Here is a 27,352-nt window from a genome sequence, read left to right as displayed (position 1 = left end):
AAGTCCTTCCAAGGACGATGAAAATGGATACCATCGGCTTCCACACGCCACGCCCACTTTCCCTGTAGCTCAATCAGGGGACGAATCGCTGGTTGGTTCTTTTGACCCCTCCTTCCAGGGGCGTCGCCGACGGGGGGGGGTCGCGGGGGTCGTGACCCACCCACCCCCCACTCGCGAGAACCGGGGTGTCGACCCCCCACTTTTGGCGATGCTGAGTTTTCTTTTTTAAGCTATCATGTCAGTGAAGTTGGCGTAAGCAACCTCAACAAATACAACGTCAGATTCAGAATCGCTTCAAGAGCTCCGTAGCCCTATTGCTTATAGGTCAATAAGCGGTGGGCGTGGAACATCAGCATAACAATATTTTAACCCTCGCCAGGCGAGGGCCTTTTCCATAACACGGACGGCGAGGGGGGGGGGGGTTGGTACGACCCCCCTCGCGATTGGCTTCTATGGCACTTAGAAACACTAAATTTACAGGGTAGGTGGGTCCATAGGAGATCTCGCCCCTGTAAAAGTTTGGTGACTCTAAGTCAATATTTAGGGGGGTTTGGGGGGTATGAGTGCAAAAATTTTGCTTAAACATATCAAACGTTTTTCGGTTATAACTTTTTACCTAGTAAAGATAGTGCAAAAATAAAAGCACCAGTGAACTCAGGACGTCCGTGCGCATCGAATGATATACTTTGTTACCCATTTAAGTGAACTCTGGAATTCAGTTGCCGCTAAGCTAGTCCAATTTTCCCCTGACCTTGTACCGGCTTTTGTGACCTGGTGACCTGACCTGAAAAGACTGGGACTTCAAATTTTCAGGATAGGTGCGAAAAGGTTGCCCCAGAAGGTATGCCAACTTTGGCGGCGCTACCCGCCGCCGTTTTTTGCGAAAAACCTTAGGGGGGTTGCATCAACCCCCCTCGCCGGGCGAGGGGGGTTGATGCCACTATAGCCAGTATTCTAGTCCCTTTTTATCCCTCAAACGAATGAGCGCGCCGAAACTGACCCAAGCGTTCGTCTGATTGTCAAAATAATGGTTGCAGTCGATTCGTCGGATGACATATCAGTAACTACGAGGTAGGTACCTAACTAGCCTCAGCCCTGACTACCCTCGGACCTGCCTGAGGTAGCCGGGAAATGGGGTCAGATGGTGGACCCCTCTCGGGCTTTCCCAATAAGACGCGCAAAAAGGAGCCTATTGCAACGAAACTTCCTGTGACCTCGAGTTAATCAATTTTACACCTACTCTAAAAATTTATTGGCCATGATTCGAATATAGATGACCTTGGTTCACTTTTTTGAGTTTTATTTGCTTCCACTTACAAGTGAAGTTTTTGGAACTGATTTCGAGTTTAGCGCCCGTTTGAACTTAAAGAAGTAGTTTTGATAAATGGTGGTTATGTAGTAACATGTTACGAAGCTATCGTTGGTGGTTGTCACCCACTCTTTGTAGATGGCCGGCAGGAAGCCTGCTGGTCGACCTGACCTGACCCGACCCGATCTATACCCCAAATGCATGGAGTCATCATCTTTGTCCAAAACTTTAACATCGAACTCGTACCCGGAACCCCGATAACAGCTACGGCTCACTAAGTTCTAGCAGGCCAGCTTTTTCTACTTTTGGGAGTTAACCTAAGATGACCCGGCCAAGACCTTGAAATTGGGCATCATCGGCTTTCTCTCATCACGGGCAGCATCCTCGCTTTTCCGCGAAGCTCTACCTCGATCAGGGGCCGAAAGCATACCTTCAGCGTTGCGTTGGTAAACATTTTACCTTAGCGACCCGTAAAACACGAATAAGAGCTATAGTGACACAGAAAGCGTACTCGATAGCTTTTTTAAAGCTCTTTCGCCAGCTTCGCCTCAGATAGGTATGACTTCGGGTCTATGGCTTGTGTACCACAGAGGCCAAACAGTTAAACGGACGGATTTTGCCGAAACATTTGTTCTGTAACAACCTATATGATTCAGTGAATGTGTATGATATTCATGTTAGGTATCTATCATGTTAGGTTCTGTTAGGTATCACCATCGTGTTTGTTTCGTCGAAACACGTCGCATGGCTTACAATTTGAACTTAAGAACTTAACTAGAAAACTTGACATCAAGTAAAGGTTAATCAATGGTCATGTCCTGACCGGAAAAGAACCCGCTGCAAAAATGTGCGATCGATCTGTGTTGCTGAGCTGAACACACTTGACACTCCAGCACTGAACATTGAACACACACTGAACACACTCCAGGTGCTGTCATTGCTCTACAGCGTCTCCATCAAAAGTTGTTGTCGAAAATGTGTTAGAGACCTTTGATGACCTAACTAATAGTTTTGACTGACCATTCGAGTCACCACTGGTCATTAGCTGCGCCTTGTCTCTAAAATGAGCAGAGGTGCCATGGCTACAAAAGTATCTTATAGCGTTTTTAGCATATTCGTTCAAAGCAGAGGGCATCTCGTGCATTTTCCCATATCTTATCATGATTGATTGGTGAGGTCACATACTTCACTTTTCAGATTAAAATCCCAGATTCATGAACTGTTGGCACTTATAATCCCATTCATTACAACAAATTTCAGACTTATAGGAGATAATCTTTTTTTTATAAATTTAGCTCGAATGTTTGAATGGACGGATTGACAGAGCCGGAGCCCACGCTAAGCAGAGCTTGTTGCGTAGACCCCGACCCCTACCGTCCGATCGCGCAATTCCGGGTATCGGGAGAATTTAGATGCCAAAGTTTAACGTGCCCTTCAAAGCCGGACACGGCCTGCCCCACTCAACTGACTTCAACTGGCTGCGGCTGCTCCCACCAACCGCAGACCGTCCCCGTCAGGAGTCTCAAATCGAGCGCCGGGGCGTCTCGAACCCGGGCTCTCACTACCGGGAGTCCAATGCCCTACCAACTGAGCTACGGGACAGGCAAATCTATAGGAATGACAAGATTGCAGCTTTTAGAGGCATTAAAACTGAACTGAACATGGCATTGTGACCTGACCTCAGGTGGCCTGTGCTGGATTTTTATGCACGATGCAAAAGTGATGTATGTAGTATGTACAATAAGATACACCGCTGCTTTCGTGGCGCTGCGCGCCGAGATTTTTCTCAACACATGAAAAAACCGGGAGTGTGGCTAATAACACCTCTACCCATCAAGACGAAGACCGGAAACCCGACCCCACCGGCCACCCCACTCAAAAATCCGTGGCGACGCCCCTGCCTCCTCCCCCTCCTGCAATTTAAGTAGCCGCTGCGAACACTAATTCGTGCAAGGGGTCATTTTCACTTCTCCTTCGGACGCCGCAGTACGCTATACCGCCGCGCGGGGGGCCGAGGGACGCTACCTCCCGCCACACCGGATGACCATCGGGCCTGGGCGCCGCCGCGGCGGGCGATGGACGGCGCTACCTCAATTCAATCTCGAGAAAATCAATCACAAGCACACTGCCAAGTAGTGTACCAAGGTGGTCCAAATTTGTATCCGCCCCTCCTATTGGTCAACGTCACGGCCGCCACAGGGATGCATTACGTCATTCCCGTCTGCCAACGACCAATCACAGTATGGTACTTGCGTCTTCATGGTCCCTTCAAATCCTGGGGCCGAACGTAACCTGGGCCCCTGTGTAACCTTGGTCCCGGTGTAACCTGGGTACAATTGTACTCTGGTACTTATGAATGTCACCCCCCCGACGCCCGGCACAGATCTCGCGGGGATGTCGGCCGCATAGGCGATCCCAGGCTCGCAGACCCCTCGCTCCCCGGGCGCCCCCCGTCCGTCTCGGGGAAGCGGCCGCTCAAACGCTGCCCCGCCGACGAGCTCACGCCGCCCCGCTCACCGGACCTCGCAGGAGCGCCGTCGGGGACGACGACCGGGGCTCGGTCGGCGCCGCCCCGAGTCGCTGGCCTCTCTTGAAGGGGTGGGGACAGGTGAACCAGCTGAACGGTCGACTCCCGCGCACAATCTAACAGCGCGGATCCCGGCCGCCGATGGTCCGCGGCGTCCCCGAAGGTCGGCGGACTGGCGAATTCTTCCTCACGTTGAGACGAAAATAAAACTTTGCCATAGCACTGGAATTGCACGATGGGGTAGTGGTGACCCGGGAACGTTTGAAAAGTTGATGGGGTAGGTTGAAAGTTGAGGGGACAAAAATTGCAACTTAAAATTTTGAAATTATCTCGTCTTTTGTATTTTTTACCGTAAGTCCATTGACGTCATTTAAGCGTTAATCACATGGTATTTTTTCATTTTGAGGTTTTGGCTTTTCACCAGGGCCTCCTCTCAGGGGCGACACTTTCCGAAAATTCTTGGTAGGGCTCTAATGTAAATTTTTGCCAATTCAAAGCGATTCTTTCCACGCAACGCCATAGGCATAGGCAATGTTAAATTTCCTATGCCTATGCCATATTGCCTATGCCTATGCCATAGGCATAGGCATAGGCAATGTTAAATTTCCAAAATTATTGGTAGGGCTCGGGCCTTACCATGCCTATACAAAACGACACCCATGCCTCCTCTAACATGTTAACTGCGGGAGCTGCAGCCCCCGCAGTCATCCTCCAAACTGGTCACTGAGGGGTACCTTAGTCATTTTTTAGTCTTAGACGTTTTTGGTAGGGGTTACCTTAGTCATTGCCCGTGATCGGGCCCCCCAGTCAAAACTGCTTAGAGGAGGCACTGCTTTTCACCCTCTCCCATGGGGGAGGGGCTGCCGCCGCCCGGTGCTCCGCGCACCACGGACGCCACGCGAGCGCTGCTGGCGCGGCGGCGCGCACTGCTCGGCCCGCGCGCCGAGTATACGGTGGTGAACCGGCAGTGTCGAGCGGCCATCAGACGTGACCACGCGGCATACTATGCTGACCAGCTGCGTGAGGCAGGACCGGCGAGGATGTGGACAGTGCTGCGGCCGGTGATCGGGGCGGGGAAGAGTGCCACTGCTGCTGCGCCAGCGTGCACGCCGGAAGCGCTCAACGCGTATTATGTGAGCGTGGGCCCCACCACCGCAGCCAGCGTCCCTGCCCCGCTGCTGAGGACCCCGGTACCTGTCAGAATCCCTCGCGTACTCACATGTTCCTTACAACTTCAGTGGGTAGGGTACGTTGCGCTGTATAATATTTTTCAAAAGATGAAAAGATCGATGCTTCGACTTTTATCCTTTTGACTTTTTATTTCAGACTTTGACTTCGACTTTTCTATTTTATACTTTTTTTTCATTTTTTGACTTTTACCCGTTTTGACTTTTTGTTTTTGACTTTTTGTCTTTTGACTTTATTCTGTTTTGACTTTTTTTCTCTTTTGACTTTTACTCGTTTTGACTTTTTGTCTTTTGACTTTTTCCGTTTTGACTTTTATCCTTTTGACTTTTTGTCTTTTGACTTTTACACGTTTTGACTTTTTGCTTTTGACTTTCTGTCTTTTGACTTTTTTCCGTTTTGACTTTTATCCTTTTGACTTTTTCATTTTTGACTTTTTGCATTTTTGACTTTTTGTCATTTGACTTTTTGCGTTTTTGACTTTTGCACATTTTGACTTTTTGCTTTTGACTTTTTGTCTTTTGACTTTTATCCGTTTTGACTTGTATCTTTTTGACTTTTATCCCGTTTGACTTTTTGCATTTGACTTTTTGTCTTTTGACTATTTGTCTTTTGACTTTATTCCTTTTGACTTTTTGTCCGGTTACCCTCCTCTGGCAGTGAGGGCGTTGCGAAGTTGCGACATCTGAAGACCGTGCAGAGGTTCACTTATGACGTCATAGGTCAGTGACCTGACCTGACCCGAAAATGCGGTTGGTGTCAAAAGATCCGGCTTGAATCAAAGGTCAGGTATGCCAAGTTTCAGCTCTCTATCGCCAGCGTGCTCGGAGCTATCGCGAAAAAAACCCTATGGGGGGGCGTCACCCGCCCCCCCCCTCGGCCGGCGAGGGTTAAGATCGATGGCAACCCTCTGAAACTAATGGCGCCCATCTAGAGTATCCGGCGCCCCTCTGAAAATCACATTCTCCCCATCCGAGACAACGCCCCTCTGAAAATAACAGTCGGACCATCCGATATCACTGGCGCCCCTCCAGAGCGTCCTCAGCGTCCTGAAGGCAGCAGTGACCCCAACCAGCATTGCACCCCTATAGGGCACCCGGTGCCCTTCTGAAGATCACATTCGCCCTGTCCGAGGTCGTTGCCGCCCTCCAGTAGTCACTGACGCCCATCTGAATGGAGACTTCAGTCGCCCCGCCCCATTCAAGATCGATAGCGCCACCCCCCCCCCCCCCCCGAAACCACTGACGCTAGGTAATTATTCGACAATGGGGCTTTCTCATCGACACCAAGGGCCCTTTTCAAGATGCAGCAGCCAGGCGGCGCCGAGCTGGGGTAGGATGTGCCATGCGTTTCTTATAAGGCAGTCTCGTTAGTGCCACCCCTCGTTGCGATACCGCCCCTCAATGCGACGCCGCCCGTTCACCGTACAATGCCACCTCTCAATGCAAGTGGTGCCCCTCAGCGCAGTGCTGCCCATTATTGCGATGCCGGCCCCGCCTAACAGTGCGGTGCCGCCCCCAGCGTACGCGTTTTTTTAATTGAACCTGCTGGCCGAACACCCACTTTTAACTCAGCTTGTGGGCCACGTCGAGACACGCAGTAGGCGGCGTTCGAAAGAGCGTCAAAAATATTACAAAAGTACCTACTTAGATCATTTTTAAGGTTAGATCGAACTGTTCGGTGGTCACTGGTCAGGTCACCAGAGACAACCGAAAATCAATTTTCGCCGATTTTGACATTTTTCGACAAAGCGGCGCCTATAGTAAGTCAGGATTCAGAAAGAGATTGAGCTACAGCGCCGCAGCAAAGCGCATTCGATAGCTCTCATGCTCTTTCTTATGAATCATTTCAGATTTGACCTAAGGCAAATTTTTAGTCTCAAAATATACGTTTTCGCGGAGGACGTTTATCTGTTATACCTTTTGGCTCAAATTTGCTAAGATTAGTTTAACCTGGCAGGCGGTGGGCCTCCCGGCCACCTTCCGCGCGGTGGGGGGGAGGGTGGGCATTTTTTCCCCTCCCCCCGTATCTCCGAAACCACTGGACGAATCCGCAAAATTCAAACGGTGTTCGATAGCCCTGTGTTCAGCTCGACGATACAAATCAACTGATATGCAGTATGACCCTTACCAGTCAGGTCATCACCTTGACCTGAGGTCAAATTTTCAAAATAACCCTTAAAGGTCAACGTATGGTTCATTCGAGGCGACGCGACGAGAGGAACACGATGCTGGCAAAAGTAATGCCATGGCTTTCTTGAGTCAAACGTTATTACCGAAAACATTTTTCGTGAAAACGGCTATTTTTTGGGGTGATGGGGGGGGGGGTTGCCCTCTGGAGGCTAAACCATTGACCGGAGGTCAAATCTGAGAGCATTATTCAGAAAGGTCTGTATAGGGCCCATCGAATGCGTTTTTTCGCGGTGCTGTAGCTCTATTGGTTCCCGAGTTAGCCGTTGGCACTTGACAGTTTCCAAAATTGTTGAAATGAACTAAATTTGACCTTTGATGAACTCTGGTGACCTGATCTTTGACCTGACCTAAAAATTGATCGAAATATTTCCGTCATTATTTTTGACGCTCTTTCGATTGCCGCTTACCGCGTGTCGATACGTGGCCCAGGAGCCGAGTTAGAGGGTGGGGGCGTGAAAACGCCTCCCCCAGCACGACACGGAAAACACAGGCCACCAGCACGGCGCGGGTTAACTAATAGGTAATGGAGAGGTAGCAAAATTGACCTGGCCTTCAATGTAGATATTTTGTCTGGGGATTACGCAAGGCGAATGTTCGGTGAGAACTGAGATCAGCAGGTTTCTATAGCACTTAATCAAAGTCGATCATGCACACCCACATCAGCAAAGGTCGTCTTCTATACTACGTCGGCAGAAGATATCTGTATCGTGGTGGCTGCTGTGGTCACACCCCGCTCTATAGCCTGGAGCCGCCGCTGAGCCGGCGCCGGTATCATATGCAGTCTGGGCTGTGGCCGCCCGGGCCACCGCCGCCCCGCTCGCTGAATACAGTTCTCGGCTGGTACTGGTGGCGTCTGCACCCTGGGTTCATCAAGCCATAAGCAAGCACACAAACATGGCGCAGCCTGCCTTCTGAACTTGCCGTGCCACTCATCAAGCAAGCATAAGCAAGCGTTAGTGACTTTTTTGTGAAGCGTGCATTTCATTATTGTGATTTTTATCTGCCGTTATTGAAGATTTTCGTGTAGCTGCTGTGCTGCATCGTCACTCAAGATGCCTGGTTTCCATCCACCAGAAGACTTTGACTTCACCTCTCCTGAAAAGTGGCCGGCGTGGCGTGATCGCTTCATCCGCTACCGACTGGCATCGAGACTTCACAAGGAGGACGGTGATGTACAAGTAGCTGCGTTGATCTATAGCATGGGCCCGCAGGCCGAGCATATCGTGTCAACTTTGCTAACTGCTGAGCAAAGCAAAGATTTTGATTTTGTACAGAGCAAGCTAGACGAGTATTTCATTCCGAGACGGAACTTCGTTGCAAAACGTCACAACTTCGAGCTCCGATGCCAAGGGTCACACGAGACCAACGATATGATGCGTAACGTCGAAATCGTAAGCAGCCGTGACAGCTCCGGTCCATTTGATGTCAACAGGGTTCAAGCACCGACGCAGTACGGACAGCCGCGCCAGCAGCCGCAGCATGCCCGTCAGCGCCAGCGTGGCCATCAGTAGCAGCACCAACGGCGCCAGCAGCACGGGCGACAGCAGCAGTCAACTGTCACGCAACCACGACAGCAAGCGCGTCACATCGACTCTGCAACAACATGCAGGTATTGCGGTAGAGAGCGGCATGCTTCACCGAGGGACTGTCCCGCTAGGGGAAAAGTTTGTTCGAACTGTCAGAAAATGGATCACTTCGCAGCCGTCTGCCGATCACCTAGCGTCAGGCAGATAGAGCGTACAGAATCAAGCGAGCCGTTAGCGCCACATGATGCTTTCGTTGGTGAAATCGACAAAGCGTGCACGCCGTGGAGAATCACAGTCAGTCTCTGCGGTCAGGAGGTCACGTTCAAAGTTGATTCTGGTGCCGACGTTAGCATTCTGTCTTTGAAAACCTACCAGCGACTGAACCTGCCCTCTCTTGAGCATGCTTCAAGCACGCTGACTAGCGTCGGTGGCGTGCTAACCGTAAAAGGAAAGCTGAAGGGGACAATCATGTTCAAAAGCAAAGCAGAGTCGGAGGTGTTCTATGTAGTGGACTCAGCAGATAACCTCCTCTCCCGGTCGGCGTGCTCGCGTCTGGGTGTTCTCCAGTTCACAGGAGAGGTGCATGAAGATGTCTTCGGAGAAGCAGGTCTCATGAAGACGGCACCAATCAGCATCCGGCTACGCGAGGATGCCGTCCCGGTCGCCCTCTCCACAGCAAGACACGTCCCCCTGCCGCTGATGAAGCCAGTGGAGGAGGAGCTGAAGAGAATGGAAGAGCAGGGCATCATCGTACCGGAGACTGAACCCACAGACTGGGTATCCGCGCTCGTCCCCGTCCCGAAGAACAGTGGTGTCCGGATCACAGTTGACTACAAAAAGCTGAACCAAGCCGTAAAGCGTGAGATCTTCCCGATCCCGACCCTGGAGCACCTGACGTCCAAGCTGGGCGGTGCGACACTGTTCTCCAAGCTGGACGCTTCTTCTGGCTTCTACCAGATCCCGTTGGACGAGGCAAGCTCCAAAATGACTACGTTCATCACACCGTTCGGCAGGAAGAGGTTCCTGCGCCTGCCGATGGGAATCTCACTGGCTCCGGAGTGCTTCCAGCGAAAGATGCAGGAGATGCTGGATGGACTGCCTGGAGTCATCGTCTACATGGACGACACGCTGGTTTTTGGAGATGCAAGCAACCATGACGCCCGTCTCGAAGCCGTCATCAGAAGAATCCAGGAATCTGGCCTCAAGCTGAACAAGACGAAATGTGAGTTCCGAAGGGACGAGGTCAAGTTTCTTGGCATGAAGATAAGCAAGAATGGCATCGGTGTGGACGACGAGAAGCTCGAAGCGATACAGCAGCTCCAGCAGCCAAAGAACGTCACAGAGCTCCGGTCTCTGCTAGGGGTGGTCAACTACCTCTGCAGGTTCGTCCCGCACATCCAGGAGCGCCTAAGGCCCCTCAACGATCTGCTGAAAAAGGACGCTGCGTGGAACTGGACGCCTCAGCAGCAGCAAGCACTGGATGATGTGAAAGCAGCCGTCACGTCCGCTCCAGTCCTGGCGTTCTACGACCCAGCGCGTGAGACAGTGGTCAGCGCAGACGCAAGCAGCTACGGAATCGGAGGATGCATCCTTCAGAAGCATGGTTCCATCTTCAAGCCCGTCGCATTCTGCAGCAGAAGTCTGACGGACACAGAGACGAGGTGGGCTCAGATTGAAAAGGAACTACTCGCTGCAACTTGGACATGCGAGAAGATGCACATGTTCCTGTCTGGACTGCCGTCGTTCGACCTTCAACTGGATCACAAGCCACTGATCCCGCTCATCAACACGAAAAATCTCGTAGATGCGCCATTCAGGTGTCAGCGCATGCTCATGCGACTGATGCGTTACAACGCAACAGCGGTGTTCATTCCAGGGAAGCAGCACCTGGTACCTGACTTCCTCTCGCGTCATCCACTCCAGAAGCACGATGCGATCGGCGCTGTGCTACAGGAAGACGTTCACAACTTCTGCAAGAGGGTCTTCGATGACCTACCCGCCACACCGCAGCGTCTAGTGGAGATCAGCAGGGCTCAACAGGCAGATGAACTCCTCCAGCGCGTGGTTCAGCAGACTCTCTCTGGCTGGAAGGAGGGAGCAAAGCACCCCGACATGCTGGACTACTTCGCCGCGCGTGGAGAAATCAGCGTTCTCTACCTGACAAGCGGCACACTGCTGATGTACGGCCGCCGCATCATCATACCGCCTAGTCTGCGTGAAGAGATGCTCAACCGTCTACACGACGACGGTCACTTCGGGCTCAACAAGGCCGCCAGCGAGCAGCAGAATCCGTCTGGTGGCCCAAGATCAGCATCGACTTGAAGCGCCACGTCGAGCACTGCGCGTTCTGCCAAGTGCACGCGCCCTCCCAGCACGCTGAGCCACTGGTAACGACTCCAACGCCGTCAAGACCGTGGACTCACATCGCAGCAGACATCTTCCACTTCAACAACAGCAACTGGCTCGTGACTGTGGACCTCTTCAGCAGGTATCTGGAAATTCAACGCTTGCCCAGCCTCACAAGCACCGCCGTCATCGAGCGGCTGAAGCGCCTGTTCTCCAGACTGGGGATACCGGATCTGATGACAACAGACGGAGGAACGCAGTTCACTTCCAGCTCATTCGCCGACTTCGCAGCGTCGTACGGCTTCACACATCGCGTCACTGACCCGCACACGCCATCATCCAACGGAGCAGCTGAACGGGCCGTGAGGACCGCAAAGTGGATACTTCGCCAAAAAGATCCTCACCTCGCTCTCCTGAACTACCGAACAACGGCTGTGGAAGCCACTGGATACTCCCCAGCCCGCCTTCTGATGGGACGTGAGCTTCACTCCCGTCTCCCCGTCGCTCAGCAGCCCGCCAAGAAGGCATGGCGGCACGCCAAACTCCGTGATGGGCGGAGAAAGAAGAAACAGGAGTCAACCGTCAATCAGAGGCGAGGTGCCCGCAACCTGCCTCCGCTGCAGCCCGGCGCCAGAGTCCGGATCAAGACAGAAAAGGGCAGCTGGTCGGAGCCCGCCATCGTCACGCAGAGGCTCTCCAGACGCAGCTATCTGGTGGAGCTGGGCGGCTGCCAATATCGCCGCAACCGACGGCACCTGCTGCTGATCCCTCCTGTTCCGTTACAGGTCCTGGCACAGCACGGAACCGGGCAACGGGCAGCACCAGTGTCACCTCCGGTGGTGCCGCCGACATCCGTGGCAGCACCACGCCCGGTGGTGCCGCCACCACCACCACATCAGCTTCCGCCAGCTGCGCCGTCGCCTGAGCCGGCGACGTCTCCGCTGGCACCCGCTCCACCATCAGTGCAGCCCGCTGACGACCCCGTACACGTTAGCCCTCGTAAAACTCGCAGCGGTCGGATTTTCGGGGTTTAAGAAAACCAGCTTTGTGCTTGGAGTACAGCTTAGCTTTCTCTAGTAGATCTTATTAACATACGCGTAAGAGGGGGAGATGTATCGTAGTGGCTGCTGTGGTCACACCCCGCTCTATAGCCTGGAGCCGCCGCTGAGCCGGCGCCGGTATCATATGCAGTCTGGGCTGTGGCCGCCCAGGCCACCGCCGCCCCGCTCGCTGAATACAGTTCTCGGCTGGTACTGGTGGCGTCTGCACCCTGGGTTCATCAAGCCAAAAGCAAGCACACAAACAATATCCTTTTTACCTTCGTGCCACTATACATATGGACAGTCTCAAGCCTCATCCATCTGGCACTCATGCAGTCATGCATGTTCACAAGTAGGGGCTGCGCGCACTAGACTTCGAATTGTAAAGGCAATTTGTGGAGAAAAAAATCCAGAACGTATGTCAGCGTCAGGTCGCCTCTGACTGCAGTCGCTGCTGGTATGACAATGAGTTGGGATCTCATGGTGGATTTAATGGTCTTAAATGTTTCAAGTCTTTCCTTGATACCAATTTGGGCAATTAAACGCAGCGTAAATCATACATACGTGCGGTCTGAGATTCTAAGCACGGTCGACCACAGGTTGCAGCCCACAGGTCAGGTCACTTTGGATCAGTGAGTGAACCAACGTATACCTATTTTACCGTCTCGAACTCGCATGGATGAGTATTTTGAGAATAAAATGTCCGTAGCCTGAGCTCGTTTCCTTTATCGTGCTAAATATTCATCAAGATCAAGTTTTTTTATTTAGAAAAAACTGACTGCAAATTGCATTAATTGGATTTCATGAAAAATAAGCGAAACACTCATATTTTGCAACACCTAGTAAATCATGCATGAACATTACATTACATTTTAGACTGACGCCCCTGTCACGAGCTGACAATGGTGCCCCTCTCAAGGGAAAAAGTCGCCCCCTCGAGCACCATGGCCCCCTTTCGCTTATTTCTGGCTACGCCACTGCATGTATCGGATATATCGTGAGGAGAGACTGAGAGTCGCAAATCTATTATTTGACTTATGACGTCACTGTGACGTCATTTCAAATGGGATTGACACCAAATTTGGACACAACCTCGGCTAGGTATTCAGGAAGATCAGATGTGTACAAAGTTTCGCTTCTCTATCTCTTCGCGTTTCGTCGCAGAAGTAAAGGGGGGCAACTATATGCCCCCCCCCCCCCCAGCGGCCGGCGGGTGGCGCGGAGGCCCAGCGGCCGCCGGGTTCAATGCACACTGCACAATCATATATCTAATAACAGTGGCCAAGCCTGCTCAATTTTATTTTCACTCGACTCTTGCTGCATTTTAGGTTTAATATTCATTCAACTCAGTCTATCGTTTCTTGGCCTGTGATCTTGCAATTAATATGTTTCTCTGGAGCCTGGAAGCAAGAAGCTTCAAAACGAGCAAAGAAAAGTGCTCAACCAATTATTTTTTTTCGATTTAAAGTGATGCCCTTTGCACAAAATTTGTCATCAAAATGAAAGATCATTTTCCGTAAAATCACGCATTGATCCGGCACAGACGTAATAAAATTTTGTGGACCCCGGAAAACAGCAGGAGCAGTTCAATGACCCCTGGCAAATCTTGCAGCAAATATGTGCTGGTGTTATTGAAATTAAAGCTGAAAAATTGAGCCCATTGTTGGGTTGAACGATTAACTCATCCTTGGGCTCTTCCGATGATGCGTTGGTAAAATTTCCCCGCGTGTCTCTTGGTCTCGTCTACGACGAACTTTAATTATTGATTCGCCATGAGCATAATGATTGATGAATACAGATAAACCCAATTAGGGGCTATTAATACCTCATTTCTGTGCTGAGTGTGAAACTGTTTACTGTTTAGTGTTTACCACGATTTCTTTGTTAATTTTCGCTCGAGCAATTAACACATTTTTCCAGGAAATCATGACAACGGGAAAAAGTAATCTGCGAATGCTTTTAACACAATCTACCGATTGAGCACATTCAAGGCAATAAATAAACCTCAAGTCACCATTAATAAGCAACTATTAATAAGAAAACTACGAGATGTGAGAGCCCTGATCAAAAGACGCGCCAGCCCAGATTGAAACACAGCTCACATAATTACAATGCATATTATGGCTGGACGAGTTTTGATTGGCCATGGAACAAAATGAATACAGCATGGATTATACAATTGGGGAACATATTCCCCTCTCTGGCGCCACTGTAGCTCTCGGGTGAAGCCGGCCTTAACAGCACTATTGCCCTAGGCTGGGCCTCTGACAATAAACCATTGCGATTTTTACCCTCGGACTATACTTACGCCATATATGGTAACATCGTCCTTTTAACCGCTAATCCATACAGCATTAATAAATGCATGCTAGCCTAATTTCGCATTATGCCTTCGTCCAAATTTGCTGAATCTTGCCGGAAAAGAGCGGAATTCATACTGGCTGGCACTTAAGTTCGTCTTCAAAGGTGGTTTGGCTCAAATTATTCAGCGAGGCTATAACGTGACATGTGTCAACTTATGAAGCTGATCCGAGAAATCACAACTCTTGCATCCTCAATTGTCTTGTTCCGGGTGTGCTCGGCGATGTGAATCAACTTCCCTGATAGACTGTTCGTCAGTGACAGTGAGCACAGAACCGAAGAAGCGGTTCTTATAAGTTCTGTGTGCTCCCACACCATGGTTGATGGTACCTCTGTCCTCTACCTACCAGTACCGATCTCATGTTTAGTTCAACGCTCACAAACAGGAATAATCAAGAATAATCTAACTACAAAACTTACAATTGTCGATGTGCAATTTTGCTGCTAGGTCCGGTTCCAAGGTTCCATGTGCAGTGTGCACGTGCATAGCCCGAAAAATAACTTAAGAACCAAACCTTGACCAAACCACTTTTATTTGGTAAAAAGGAGCTACAGCTCAAAATTAATCCTTTATTCTGCCTCTAAATCGATATATCTGAGTCTTAGCCACAAATATATATCCCCTGAGCCCACCTTGTCGAGCGTGTGTCCGTTTGCCGCTGCTCCACTGATGCTTGGGTCGGTTGCCACTCCGCTGAAGATATCTGGCCACATCTGAGCCATCTGTCGCACGGCAGCCGTAGTCTGATCGTCGGCCATTTTCAGGCTGGACAGCAGGAACGTGACGAACGTCACAAGGCTCCTCTGGATCAAACACAGCAAATACAGTCATGACTCCATGTCCAGACTGTCGAATAAACTGGATAGAAACCATAGTCTGTCAAACCTAAGAAAGAACGGATTCAAAGCGCAAGCACCATTTATGCACGTTTTGATGTTGAATGAAATATATTAAAGAATATTTCTCTCTCGACTTTTTACACAAATTTCTTCTAACCATACACGTCCAGTGAGCAAAACACGTGGCAAAAGGATTCAGGAGCTATAACTCCGTTCTTTCTTAAGTTTGCCAGACCATACATATAATTCAACGGAGTGTTCCAAATAGAATATGTATGAGGTCTTCCCATTGTGTCCAGTAGTGGGCAACCATCTGCCGAGCATTATAAAAAGCACAAAATATACCCTGCTAATACAACACCTTTTTAGGTGCAATTTCAAAAAGTTAAAGGCCAAATTAAAAAAAGTTCACGTTCTAAATGCACGTGAACGTTTTGAATTTGGTCTTTAACTTTTGAAATTGCGTCTAAAAAGGTGTAGTTGCCAAGGCCAGCATCGATGGCCACCTCCAACGGCCAAAGTCCGCGGAAACAGCACGCGACGCTAACCTGGGGCAAGTGTTCTAGCGCCGTGGGCCGACCGCGTCGACACACCAGCGGCAGCCGATAGACGGTTCTCGGCGGCGGCTCAGCATCCTCCCACAAATCAGACGGCATGGCGCCGAGCGTCGGCCGATCGGCCGCCGGAGGTACCTATACAACAACAGCAGGTGTCACAACACAATGGTACTTGCTCGGCCGCCGGAGATACCTATACAACAACAGCAGGTGTCACAACACAATGGTACCTGCTCGTCCACCGGAGATACCTATACAACAACAGCAGGTGTCACAATACAATGGTGGCAGTCGGCAGACAAGGTGGAGTGGGTGGAATACACCTTTTGTCAGTTGAATTCGGTGCATCTTGGCATAATCGTCCATTTTAGTGCTAACGAAACATGTGTAGACATACCGCAATATCATGTACCAGAATCGCATAATATCTCGGCGCAGTTCAGACAGTTGGCAATGTCGCATTCAATTTCGGCACAGTGGCAATACAGTCCATTTTCGGCAATAGCGTACACAGAATCGGCGGCATCAACACGGGTTTGGAGGGTAACATCATAGTGACGTCATAAAGTTTTGTCGTTTTCTTCCGATATGGAGCGTTTCTGATGTCTTTGAGCATGAGACTCAACTGCAAATGAACTAAACAAATCCAAATCCAAATCCAAATCCAGTGTATTGAGGTCTCCATTTAAATGGCTTTTCAGCCCTCTCGTCGTGTATATACAAGTATTAAAATTCGCTGACAAACACGTGAATCATTACGCAGTACGTACATAAAAGGCTAAAATCAACGCAATAGCGAAACACTAAACACCGAAAGAAATAAAAGACATCTAAAATACATGGTTTTTCATCCGCTGCCGACCCCGCCAACGCTGTTCCACGTGGACACAGATCTGTAAGGGAAACAGCGTTTCTGATGTCTTTGAGCATGAGACTCAACTGCAAATGAACTAAACAAATCCAAATCCAAATCCAAATCCAAACAGCACCTGCTGTCATGCTGACACATTAATGTGCACTTCCAACTACTAGTAGTTCCTGACCAATTATCGGTCCTTTATACTCGGTCCCATATATCGGATATATCATCAGGAAACTAATGGTCGCAAATCTATAATTTGACTTCTGACTTCACTGTGACATCATTTCAAATGGGATCAACAACAAATTTGGACACAGCCTTGGGTAGGTATTCAGGAAGATGTGTGCAAAGTTTCGCGTCTCTATCAGCTCTTCGGGTTGCGACCACAGCAGAAGTAAAGGGGGGGGGCAACTATATGCCCCCCCCCGCGGGCGCGGAGGCCCAGCGGCCGCACAGTGATGTAAATGGGGTTCACAAGTGGCCATAAATATCAAAAATTCAAATTTACCAAACCGAGTAAATCGCTATATGGCTAACCAAAGAAATGTTTGACGCATCTGAAATCACATAGTTTTCATGTTTTTGTCAAAACCGGCCTCGTGTATGATTGTCAGAAGTCGTGACATTTTCCATGTCGTAAAATGACTGTCAGATACTACTGTCAGATACTTGCAAGTTCAAACGCCGCTAGCGTGCGCTCATTTAACCCGCGCCCTGCTGAAGGGGGGGGGGGTGTTTGAACACCCCCCTGTGGTTTTTCGCGAATATGTCAAAAACGGCAGCGCGGAGCGCCACCGTTTTTGGTACACCTTATCATACATCAATTCTACACATGTTGTGAAAATTTAAGACCAAGGTCATTCAAGGTCAGGTCACCAGGTCACTTGAAGTGACCTCACCTCATAAAAACTTTCAATGTCTGCCATAGCTACACCGAGTGACCGATTGCTTTGAAACTTTCAGGGATTGCTAAGAGCAATAACATGTACAAAATATAGGTATCTCAGAATTTTGATATCGATGACCTAAGGTCAGGTCAATTTTGCGACCTCCCCATTATAAGTCAATGGGAGAAAATTGAAATGCGCCTCCTTTGGACGAAAGACATTATAAACACTCCCAAACACTGAATTACAAGTAATTTAGACACACTTAACATGAAAATGGCGTCCGTGACCCCTGTTTATGGCCCTGAGGTCATCTCAGGTCACGAATGGTATCTAACAGTTTTTCACAAATAACTTTTGATAGAGGCATGCTAGAGCGATGAAAACGCCTTAGATGTGTTCAGCTCGACGATACGGATCGACTGATATGCAACATGACCATTTCAGGTCAGGTCATGACCTTGACCTGAGGTCAAATTTTTGTTGACCTTTCAAAATTCAAGGTCAAGTTAGTTCATTCGATGCGTCTTGACGAGAGGAACACGATGCCGGTAAAAGTAAGCTCGTACAAGGCTTGGGTCAAAAGTAATTGCAGAAAAACTGTTTCCGAAAAATCTGCTATTTTGCAGTTTTTGCCCCCTGCAGGCAAAACCGTTGACGTTAGTGCAAATCTGAGAGGATTACTCAGAAAGGGCGCAGTGGAAGGGGGGGGGGCGGATTTCGCCCACCCCTCCTGTTTTTCGCCAATAACTCGCGCCGCAAGCATAATATCAATGTGAAATTTCGGCTACCTGTCCAGAATTGAATTGCGGATCTTCTCGTGCAAGAAGTAATAATAATAATAATAATAATAATAATGCCCTTTATTTCGTTCCATCCTTGAAACATATGTGAGCACACATGGAACACACACCACACCACAGCAGTCCCATACATGGGACGTCAGCGCTCAACAATGCGCTTTAACTGTGACGCAAACACATTTACAAGATCAGAGCGAGTCACAGAACTGATCTCGAGGCCCATGAGACCATACTGCCGGAGTAGACACTGGTAGTCTGATCAGGATGCCTCCACGGCCAATCTCACTTGACAGGACCGCTTTAATTATAGCATTGTTGCTGCACAGCAGTCTTTTATAGAACATAATCTTCCTATTAGCTATAAGCATTGGACATGTAAGAATATTCAATGAGTAACAGAGAGGATGATTTCTATGGGATTTAGGAACACCGACCAGTTTTTTCACACACGAGTGGTAAGCCACACACAATGCACGATAAGCCACTTTAGCACCTGAGGAATCCCAAAGTTCACAGCCATAAAGGTTTGTACAATAGGCCTTGAACAGTTTAATCTGAATCTCACTGCTTGCCTGCCCCACCAAAGCACGAAGCATATTGACATTATAGTACAGCGACCTCTTGGTTCTCCTCATATCACCACTGTCATTTAGGTCAGGTTCCAGCACATGGCCAAGGTATTTAACCTGGGTTACGAGAGATAGTCTGGTACCATTTAAGGTAATGCTAGGAGCCTGAGAATTGGATAAATGTGCAGAAGCAGCACATTCCCTAGGATTAAAAACCATGCACACAGTTTTTTTTGGTATTAAAACTAATATTTCTGTCAATTGCGAACCTTTCACACTCATTAATTAGCTTTTGTAGTCCAGCCCGAGAAGGCGACAAAAGCACAAGATCATCTGCATATGCCAAAATATTAATGGGACGATTTCTAACATGACAGCCGATCTGAAGCTGCTGCAACCTTTCAAGAAGATCATCAATGTAAACATTGAACAAAAGTGGAGAAAGATTACCACCCTGCCTGACTCCATTGGTGACTGCAAATGACTTTGATCTGCTCTCAGCCCACTTAACTTCCATCTTTTGTGATCTATACCATTGTATGAGCAGCTTTAAATAGGGTTGGGGGACGCCACGCTGCTGGAGTATCTGAAAGAGTTTGGAATGACATACTCTATCAAATGCCTTGCTGGCATCTAAGAAGCAAGCATATACAGGGCTACCTAACCTATTATACAACGCAACTGTTTCCTTAAGGATGAAAGTTGCATGCGTGGTAGAGTGATCAGCCTTGAATCCAAACTGGGCATCGCTGGTATGCAAAAAAGGCTGCAGTCTCTCAAGAAGAATTAGTTCCAAGACTTTTGATAAGGTAGTAGACAGAGCTATAGCTCTATAGTTTGATGGGTCAGTAAGCGACCCGCTCTTATCCTTAACAAGAGGTGTCAGAAGTGAAAAAACCAGTTCATCAGGGATGGAAGCATGGTTTAAAATGGCATTTAAGATAACTGCTACTACAGACAGGACATCAGGCTGTAAACACATTAAATGTTCAGCAGAGATATCATCAAATCCAGCCGCTTTACCAGCTTTAAGGGTTTCTACGACCCTGCAAACGTCCCCTGTGGTAATGGGAGGGACATCAAGTGATGGTTCATGGGCAAGCTGATAGAGAAGAGCACTGTCACTCCCACAACTGTCATCATTCAATATATTCCTAAAGTGGTCACCCCACATTTCAGCAATATTGACACTACCCGAGACATTTCCAACGCTGGGAGGGAGAGAAGTACCCGCTCCTAGACGCCTCTTAACAAGGACCCAAAAATGGTCATACTGTTTGTTAAAAAACGAGGCAGCCAGTCTGCCTGCCTCATGTTTAAGCTGCTCTCTTTTACACTTTCTCAAGGCATACTTGAAAGCAAGCCGAGTTTGTCTCATCTGCATCGCAATTCTGCCCTCCTTTGGAGAACCACATGACTTCCAAAGAAGAAAGGCATGACGAGCAACGTCGTGCTTAAGTTTAACAGACTCATTCCAGCCTCTAATGAATTTAGCATTGTTTGTACGATTTGACCGACCTGCTAAACATAAGTTGCCACTGAACCTGAGAGCCTCAATGAAGCCTTTATAACAAAATGACAGTGTATCAATGTGCGACTCATTAACACAATCAATACCGCATTCCGTGCTGATTTCATCTACAACAGACTCTTCAAACAGGCTAATCTTCTCACGGATAACCTCGTTATACATAACAACCTGCTCCCTGGTGGCAGAAGTCCAGCATAGCTTAGGAGAGCTGGAACAGACAGTCTCCTCCAATATTTGCAACATAGGTTGTGAGGCAAAGCTAACGAGAGGCAAATGATCGCTGGAGTAGCCATCATAATTAATACAGACGCTTTGTATAGCAGAGTGCAAACTGAAGCTACATATACAGTGGTCTAACCACGATGTTGTGCCATGAGCAGCACTGATATAGGTGTAAGTACTGCTAGATGATCCAAGAATCTCGACATCAGATATCACAAAGCCATTCTCAGAGCAGTATTCAACAAGTTCTAAGTAGAAGGGTGAGCCATAAGCATTTGCATTAAAATCGCCCAAAATACCAACAAAATTTGTCCTCATGCTAGAAAGCTCAACCGAACAGGATAACTGGCCAAGTACCAAGCAGAATTGGTCATGACTGTCTGTGTTACGGTAATCTGTTGGAAGATACACATTATACAAACAAATAACACCAAGATTTGTTGCAATGTCCAACACCATTATGCGATCACTTATAACTTTAGCTTGAACACTACCTTGTAATGACTTCTTCCACAATATGGCAATTCCTCCATAAGGTCTACCAGACAATAGTGCACTAGACGAGTCAAAGGCAGAGACACCAAGGCCAATGAAGTCATCATGAATTTGATTTAACATAAATAGCTCAAACTTCGCAAGCCAGGTTTCCTGCAAGTAAATAATATCATTGCTATCACAAAGCCTACGTACTTCAAGAAGCGAATTTTTCAAGGAATTACAGTTGTAAGTGCAAATCTGGATCATCAGCTACAGACACCCATAGTACCTACTACACACCAGACACCACATTCCCAACACTAGTGCTACGTGACAGAGCTTTTGGGACAGGAGGCGCTGCACCCACATTTTTGTTTGCCTTTGGCTGAAAATACTTTCTGACTGACACATAGCTCGGCCACTTGTCAGGAAGCAGCACACTGCTGGCTACCTCTGCAGGCACACTTACTTTAAAACCTTTGTAGCCATACTTTTCAGCACAGTGAGGAATCTCTGACACAGATACAGTTGCAGTACCCTGAACTAACCAGTGAAGATGAGTCTCCAGCGCCTCACGAGTTGTCGACATGTCCAATCTACCGACAAAGAGATCAAGCTTCTTCTGCGGAGGAGCTACGCCTTTCAGCAGAGTTGAAGAGCTGGTCCCCTTAACATCAAGCTTTTTTCTACTGCCCTTTACCTTCGCTGATGTCACCAGAGTGAAGCCATCACTGTCTACGGCAGGCTGCTGCCGCTGCTGAACTGGAGCAGACTCACCCGACGGCTGCATAGACTGACTGGAGGCAGGAAGCTGCTGCGGCTGCAGAAACTGCTGCTGCCTTTCTTGACACTGCTGAGCTGGAGCTGGAGGCCGTCTGGCATCTCCACTTGCACTGATCTGTGGCCGTGAAGACTGTTGCTGCCGCTGCTCGACACTGGGCTGTTGCAGAGAAGACGCTGCCACGTTAGCCCAACTTCTTGGAGTCTCAGGGGCAGAGTACGTCTTCTTTGGAGCAGTTTCTTGCAGATTTTGCATTGCACATTTGAGACCTTGCATATCCGCCTGCATTAGGCTGAACTGACTAAGAAGCACAGCCAAGTCCAAGTTCTCGGGGGTTGAGAAAGGAATGCTGCTCAAATCAACAGCATAGAAGGTCGGCAGAGCTGTACCTTCTCTATCGCAGACCTGTAGAGCCTTTACGATGTCTTCTGTATCTGCTCTTGCTTTTGAGCTGGCTCCCGTGTTCTTTCTCTTGATGTTCCGTAGATCGCGACGGTCACCATGGAACACCGTCATGACCGTTTCCCACAACAGGTCTTTGGCCTCTTGTATTTTTTCAGGGCTATAAAAATTAGCACACGTCTTCACCAAGATATCATAAGGCATCGTGTCAAGCTTGTTCACAGCAAAACATAGTAGCTCACTGTGGTAGGACCGTGAAGACGAAGCTTGCGCACCGTGCGCCATTGTGGCGATCAAAAGAAATGCTTCGGAGAGAAAGGGAAAAAATGATTCACCCAATTCATGCCTTACATCGTAACCAGTAAGGTCTTAGCATTCATTAAATCAGAAATGAACTTAAATTAGATACTTGCACCAGGAAATATCGCTGTAGAGAACGGAGCGAATCAAATCCAATGTAAACAAGTCCGTTGCCATGGCAACTCCATGGCATTGTAAGAAAATCGGTTCACAACTTTTCTAGTAATAGCGGTGTAAAGTCAAACATCCTGCCGCCGCGGCGGCGCGGCGGCCGGCGCTAGCCGTTACGCGCCGCCTGAATTGTAGGCTGTGCCGGGGCGGGACGGTTCCGTCTTTACATCGCGCTCCTTACCGCTGATTATATTAGATTCGCGTCAAATTCGGTGAGAAGACTGAGAAATGTACAGGCAATCATATGGTCAAAGAATTTTGAAAATCGGCCGGTAACAACTTTTACTGTATGCCTATTGCCTGGCCTATTCAAATACATTAGCCAGAGGGGTGTGGTAATAACTGGTGCAGGGGGGTGTCGTGCTTGTGTTACTCCATAGGCAAAAATGTGACTAATGACGTCACAATATCGACAGCTTCTGCGCAAATGTTACGTTTAGTGGCGCGTTGCGCCGCCATTTTTAAAATTGTTTACTTTGCGCCTGCTCTCTCTTCTTGCAGCCGTTCTTCTTCTGTGGATTTTGGTCGGTGTCGGCTGAACAGTAACAATACCTACCTATATTTGTTAGATCGTTATTACTTTGCTTGGTTTGAGTGAGTGTTTTAAGTTTTTGTGAGTCAGCATGCCACACTGCGCCGTTTCAAAGTGTTTCAACAACTCTAGGAATAGTCCAGGACTCTCATTCTTTTCATTCCCCAAAATCAGTAACTTGAAATCAGAATGGATGCACATAGGTGCGCCAGAAAGGACAAAATCAATGTCAAGACTGCCCGAGTGTGTGGGAAATTTTTTTGGATGATGACCTGACCTGGATGATTTCTTCAAAGTTCAGCGATCTGTCATGCCATCAAATGTGAAGTTGAAGCCCAAGCTGAAGGCTGGAGCAGTACCATCCATCAAATTCCCGTCATCAACCTTCAGGCAAGCTGCATGGAATATCATTTAATTTACAGTTTTGCATAGGTATATTTTAGTGATTTCATTCATTATTTTTGTCAGTCGTCTTGTTTCAGATGCTCAGCCCATGCGTGTTTCATTTGTCCAACAAAGGACAGGGGCTTCCTGGAGAATAATAAATCAGAAACAAAACAAATCTAACCTAACATAACCCAACATAACCTACAAACCAACAAAAATACAACAGTTCCTTCCTTGTGGGTTCCCTCCCTCAGGCTCATTCCATCCTGAACTAGCCCATATGGCTGCGCTCATCAAGTAGGGAACCCCAACAGGTGAGTTGAACCTTTACACAATCTGCAAACCAAAAACATACAACAGGTTTGAGGTTAAAAATATGGGTAATCATGGATGTGATCATTTGCTGGATGTTTGTTTGGATGTTTTCTTTTCTATATTCCACTCAAAATTTCCCATTTTTATTATCATATACATTGGTATACAATCCTCCTTAGTTACCAGAGACTATACCAACGTGTAGGTCTCTTTTTAGAATAAACTTAGTCACAATTTTTCTGAGAACTTTGCCAGAAAAGTTGCTAGCGTCGACAGATCTCGCATCTCATGAGATGTCTAAAAAAAGCTGTAATACTAAAACATGTGTGTATGGCCGGCTATGAAACCTTGAACCTATGATTATCAACTCAAGGCGGGTATAGCTGATAACTGATAGCTGATATTTGATAGCTGAGCCAGCTAATAAGGATGAGTAAGTGATGCATCAATGACGCAATGAGGTATTCTCCAGTGTCCAGGTGGTACTTATCCTTTGTTGGAAAACAAAATAGGCGAGTCTAACAACTTTTCACAAATAACTGGCAGTAGGTACCTGAAATGTCCGCTATGCGATTAGGATATTTCACGTTTTATTATTGTCCATAGTTCACAAATTTGTCACTTGATGTTTATAGCAGGTACTGAGTAGGTAATTAGTATTATCTTTGACTTTTTAATGCAAATTTTCAGGCTGCATCAGCATCATTACGCTTTGCACTGATATTTTTATGTATGAATTGAATAAGTACTTTTTTTTAGATGTTATGCTTTTGCCTTTTGAAATGACCTTACAAGAACATTTGTTGCCCGATTTTCCTTACGTATTCAGTTTTTGCTCAGATCTGTCTTATGACACTTATGACCTAAATGTAACTTTAGACATCTTGCGATCATACAGAACTCAGTTAACATATCTATTTCTCTGCTAGATCTGCTGACAGAATGAAGTGTTCTTTACATTGTCCTTTGTTTTGCTTCATTAAATCATTATTTCCTTGCAGGAGACAAGAGGTGACATCTGCACAGCGAGATGGGCGTTTGCAGCTGCAGCTGCAAAGAAGCTGAGTGACGAGCTGACCACTGCAGGGTCTGGTCAAGAGCTGTCGAGGTATGCTATTTGTTTTGACCTTATGATGTGAGATTGGATTGTAGCACAAACTTGTGAGCTTGACCAAACTGACAACGACAGTTTTATGATTTTCACAGTCAAGCTTTAGGCAATGTTTTGTTAATTCATATGGTGCTCAAGGAATTCAAAAAGTACCTACCTAGAGCCCGTCATTGGAAACATATCTGGCAGAGGTAAATCTTGTGAAGTGCTTTTAAAAGTAAGTTTTCAAAAATAGGGGTTGTTTTCTTTTCCTGGAATAAACATAAGTGCGCCTGTTTGTTGTATCATTGGTGTATCATTTTGTTATAGGTATCATTGTTGTATCATCTAGCTTTTTACCACTATATTCCCTCACGATATGCCTGTTTGACCTTTTGAACATTGAATAGGTATCGATGATAGGTAGCTATGCGTTCAGTGTCCAATTCTCGGGTGTCCAGCCAGTGGTACCTCTCAAATGTTTTGGGTGTCCAATTCTGGTATATTGAGCTGGTGCTAATGCTAAGCAGAGCTTGTTGCGTACACCCCGACCCCTACCATCCAATCGCGCAATGCCGGATAACAGGAGAATTTATACATAGCAGTTTTAACATTCACTGTTTTTCTGTCGCCTCCAGGGACAGCGACGGCGGTAGTCCGACCGGCGATCCTGGACCTGCTCCGGAACGGCCTGGATCAGATCCTGGACCTGATTGTTCAGTGATCGTCTTCGAGGAAACCACTCCTCTTGAGCAAGTAGTGCGCCTGGAAGGGGAGCTGAATGACATGCAACAGCGCCAATGGAAGCTCAGCAGGAAGTGGCGGAACGAGAAGAGGTCGCACCTTCAGCGCCGCCTGCGTATCGCCACCGAAAAAGGATCACAGCTGGACCGTCTTCTAGAGTCCGGGGTTCTGTCCCGTGATCAGGTGCGCCAGGCGGCGACAGGGCGCCGGATCCGCTGGTCTCCTGGAGACGTGTCCAAGGCGCTCGGTCTGCGGTGCCTCACGCACAGGGGCTACAAGTGCGCTCAAGGTGTGCTGAAGATCCCGCTGCCCTCTGTGAGCACCCTGTCTCGCTGGACCCGCGCGTTCCGCGTCACACCCGGTGTGATGGACGCCGCTGCTTCCGTCCTTGAGGCTATCACGACTGACATGAGCGACATGGACCGTCTGTGCGTCATCAGCTTCGATGAGATGTCGCTCGACAGCCGCTACTGCTACGACAGTACCGCCGACCAAGTGTTGCGCGGTTCGAAGCTGCAGCTACTGATGGTGCGGGAACTTTGCTCGCCGTGGAAACAGCCCCTGTACTACCACCTGGACTCAGCCATGACGCCAGGCGAGCTGGTGCACGTCATCGTCCGCCTCGAGAGCATCGGTCTGTCGGTGGTGGCGGCAACGAGTGACATGCACTCCTCCAACGAAAAGCTGTGGGAGCAGATGGGAGTCACGCCAACCAAAACCTGGATCAAGAACCCACACGATGACAGCAGGTTAGTGGAATGTTGGCACACTCTTGTGTTAGATGAAATTCGCATTAAAAGCAATTCTAATATCCTCATTTCTAAGCTTTCACACAGATTTGACCCGATTCGATGGAGCGATAAGCTGCGCAGAGCAAAGACGGAACCGTCCGGCGCTGTCATAGTCAAACTGCTTGATTTTAAACCCCTGATGGTAGAAAAGTTGTAGCCTGATTTACTTATTGCTTTCACAGCAAGATGCGTATCTAAATTCGAGGCAGGTACTGAAGATGTGATGTTAACATAATGATTGCGGCGTGAGTCAGTTGCGAAAAACAGGATGCGTGGGCAGTATTCGCCCCCCCCCCCCCCTCCCCCTCCTTGCACTGTGCGTGTTTAATAATAATCATGCGAAGACAAAAGACTCCCCCCGTCACCGTAGAACCAAGAAAATAATAATAAGTGCCGCTAAAAGTTCAATAAACTTTCCTTTTTCAGATCCAACGCCCAGCGGAGCTGACGGCAGCGGTGGAGGAGTTTCGGGCCGTCACCCTGCAGCCGAAAGTGCCGCCGGTCATCAGTATCACAGAGGAGTCTGAAGACGGCGGTGCGGCGACCAACACTGTGCAGGCGAGGGCTACAGCTGCTGAGGACGCCTGCATTCGTGGCTGGTTATG

At 48.3% G+C, this 27,352-nt stretch overlaps 1 protein-coding gene across 1 annotated transcript in view; it reads right to left on the bottom strand.

Moving 5' to 3' along the window:
• The window catches only part of LOC122379007, a 61,509-nt gene that overhangs the window by 26,982 nt on the left and 7,175 nt on the right, over positions 1-27,352 (bottom strand). The window contains exons 2-3 of the mRNA XM_043360807.1: positions 15,875-16,018; positions 15,120-15,290 (exon numbers count right to left, since the gene is read on the bottom strand). Of these exons, the coding sequence (XP_043216742.1) occupies positions 15,120-15,290; positions 15,875-15,982 (279 nt within the window). The 5' untranslated portion in view covers positions 15,983-16,018. The remainder of the gene's footprint in view (positions 1-15,119; positions 15,291-15,874; positions 16,019-27,352) is intronic.

This window comes from Amphibalanus amphitrite, unplaced genomic scaffold (assembly GCF_019059575.1).
Source record: "Amphibalanus amphitrite isolate SeventyFive unplaced genomic scaffold, NRLGWU_Aamphi_draft 000069F_arrow, whole genome shotgun sequence".
Lineage (NCBI taxonomy): Eukaryota > Metazoa > Arthropoda > Thecostraca > Balanomorpha > Balanidae > Amphibalanus > Amphibalanus amphitrite.
This window is presented reverse-complemented; position numbering and strand designations above follow the sequence as displayed.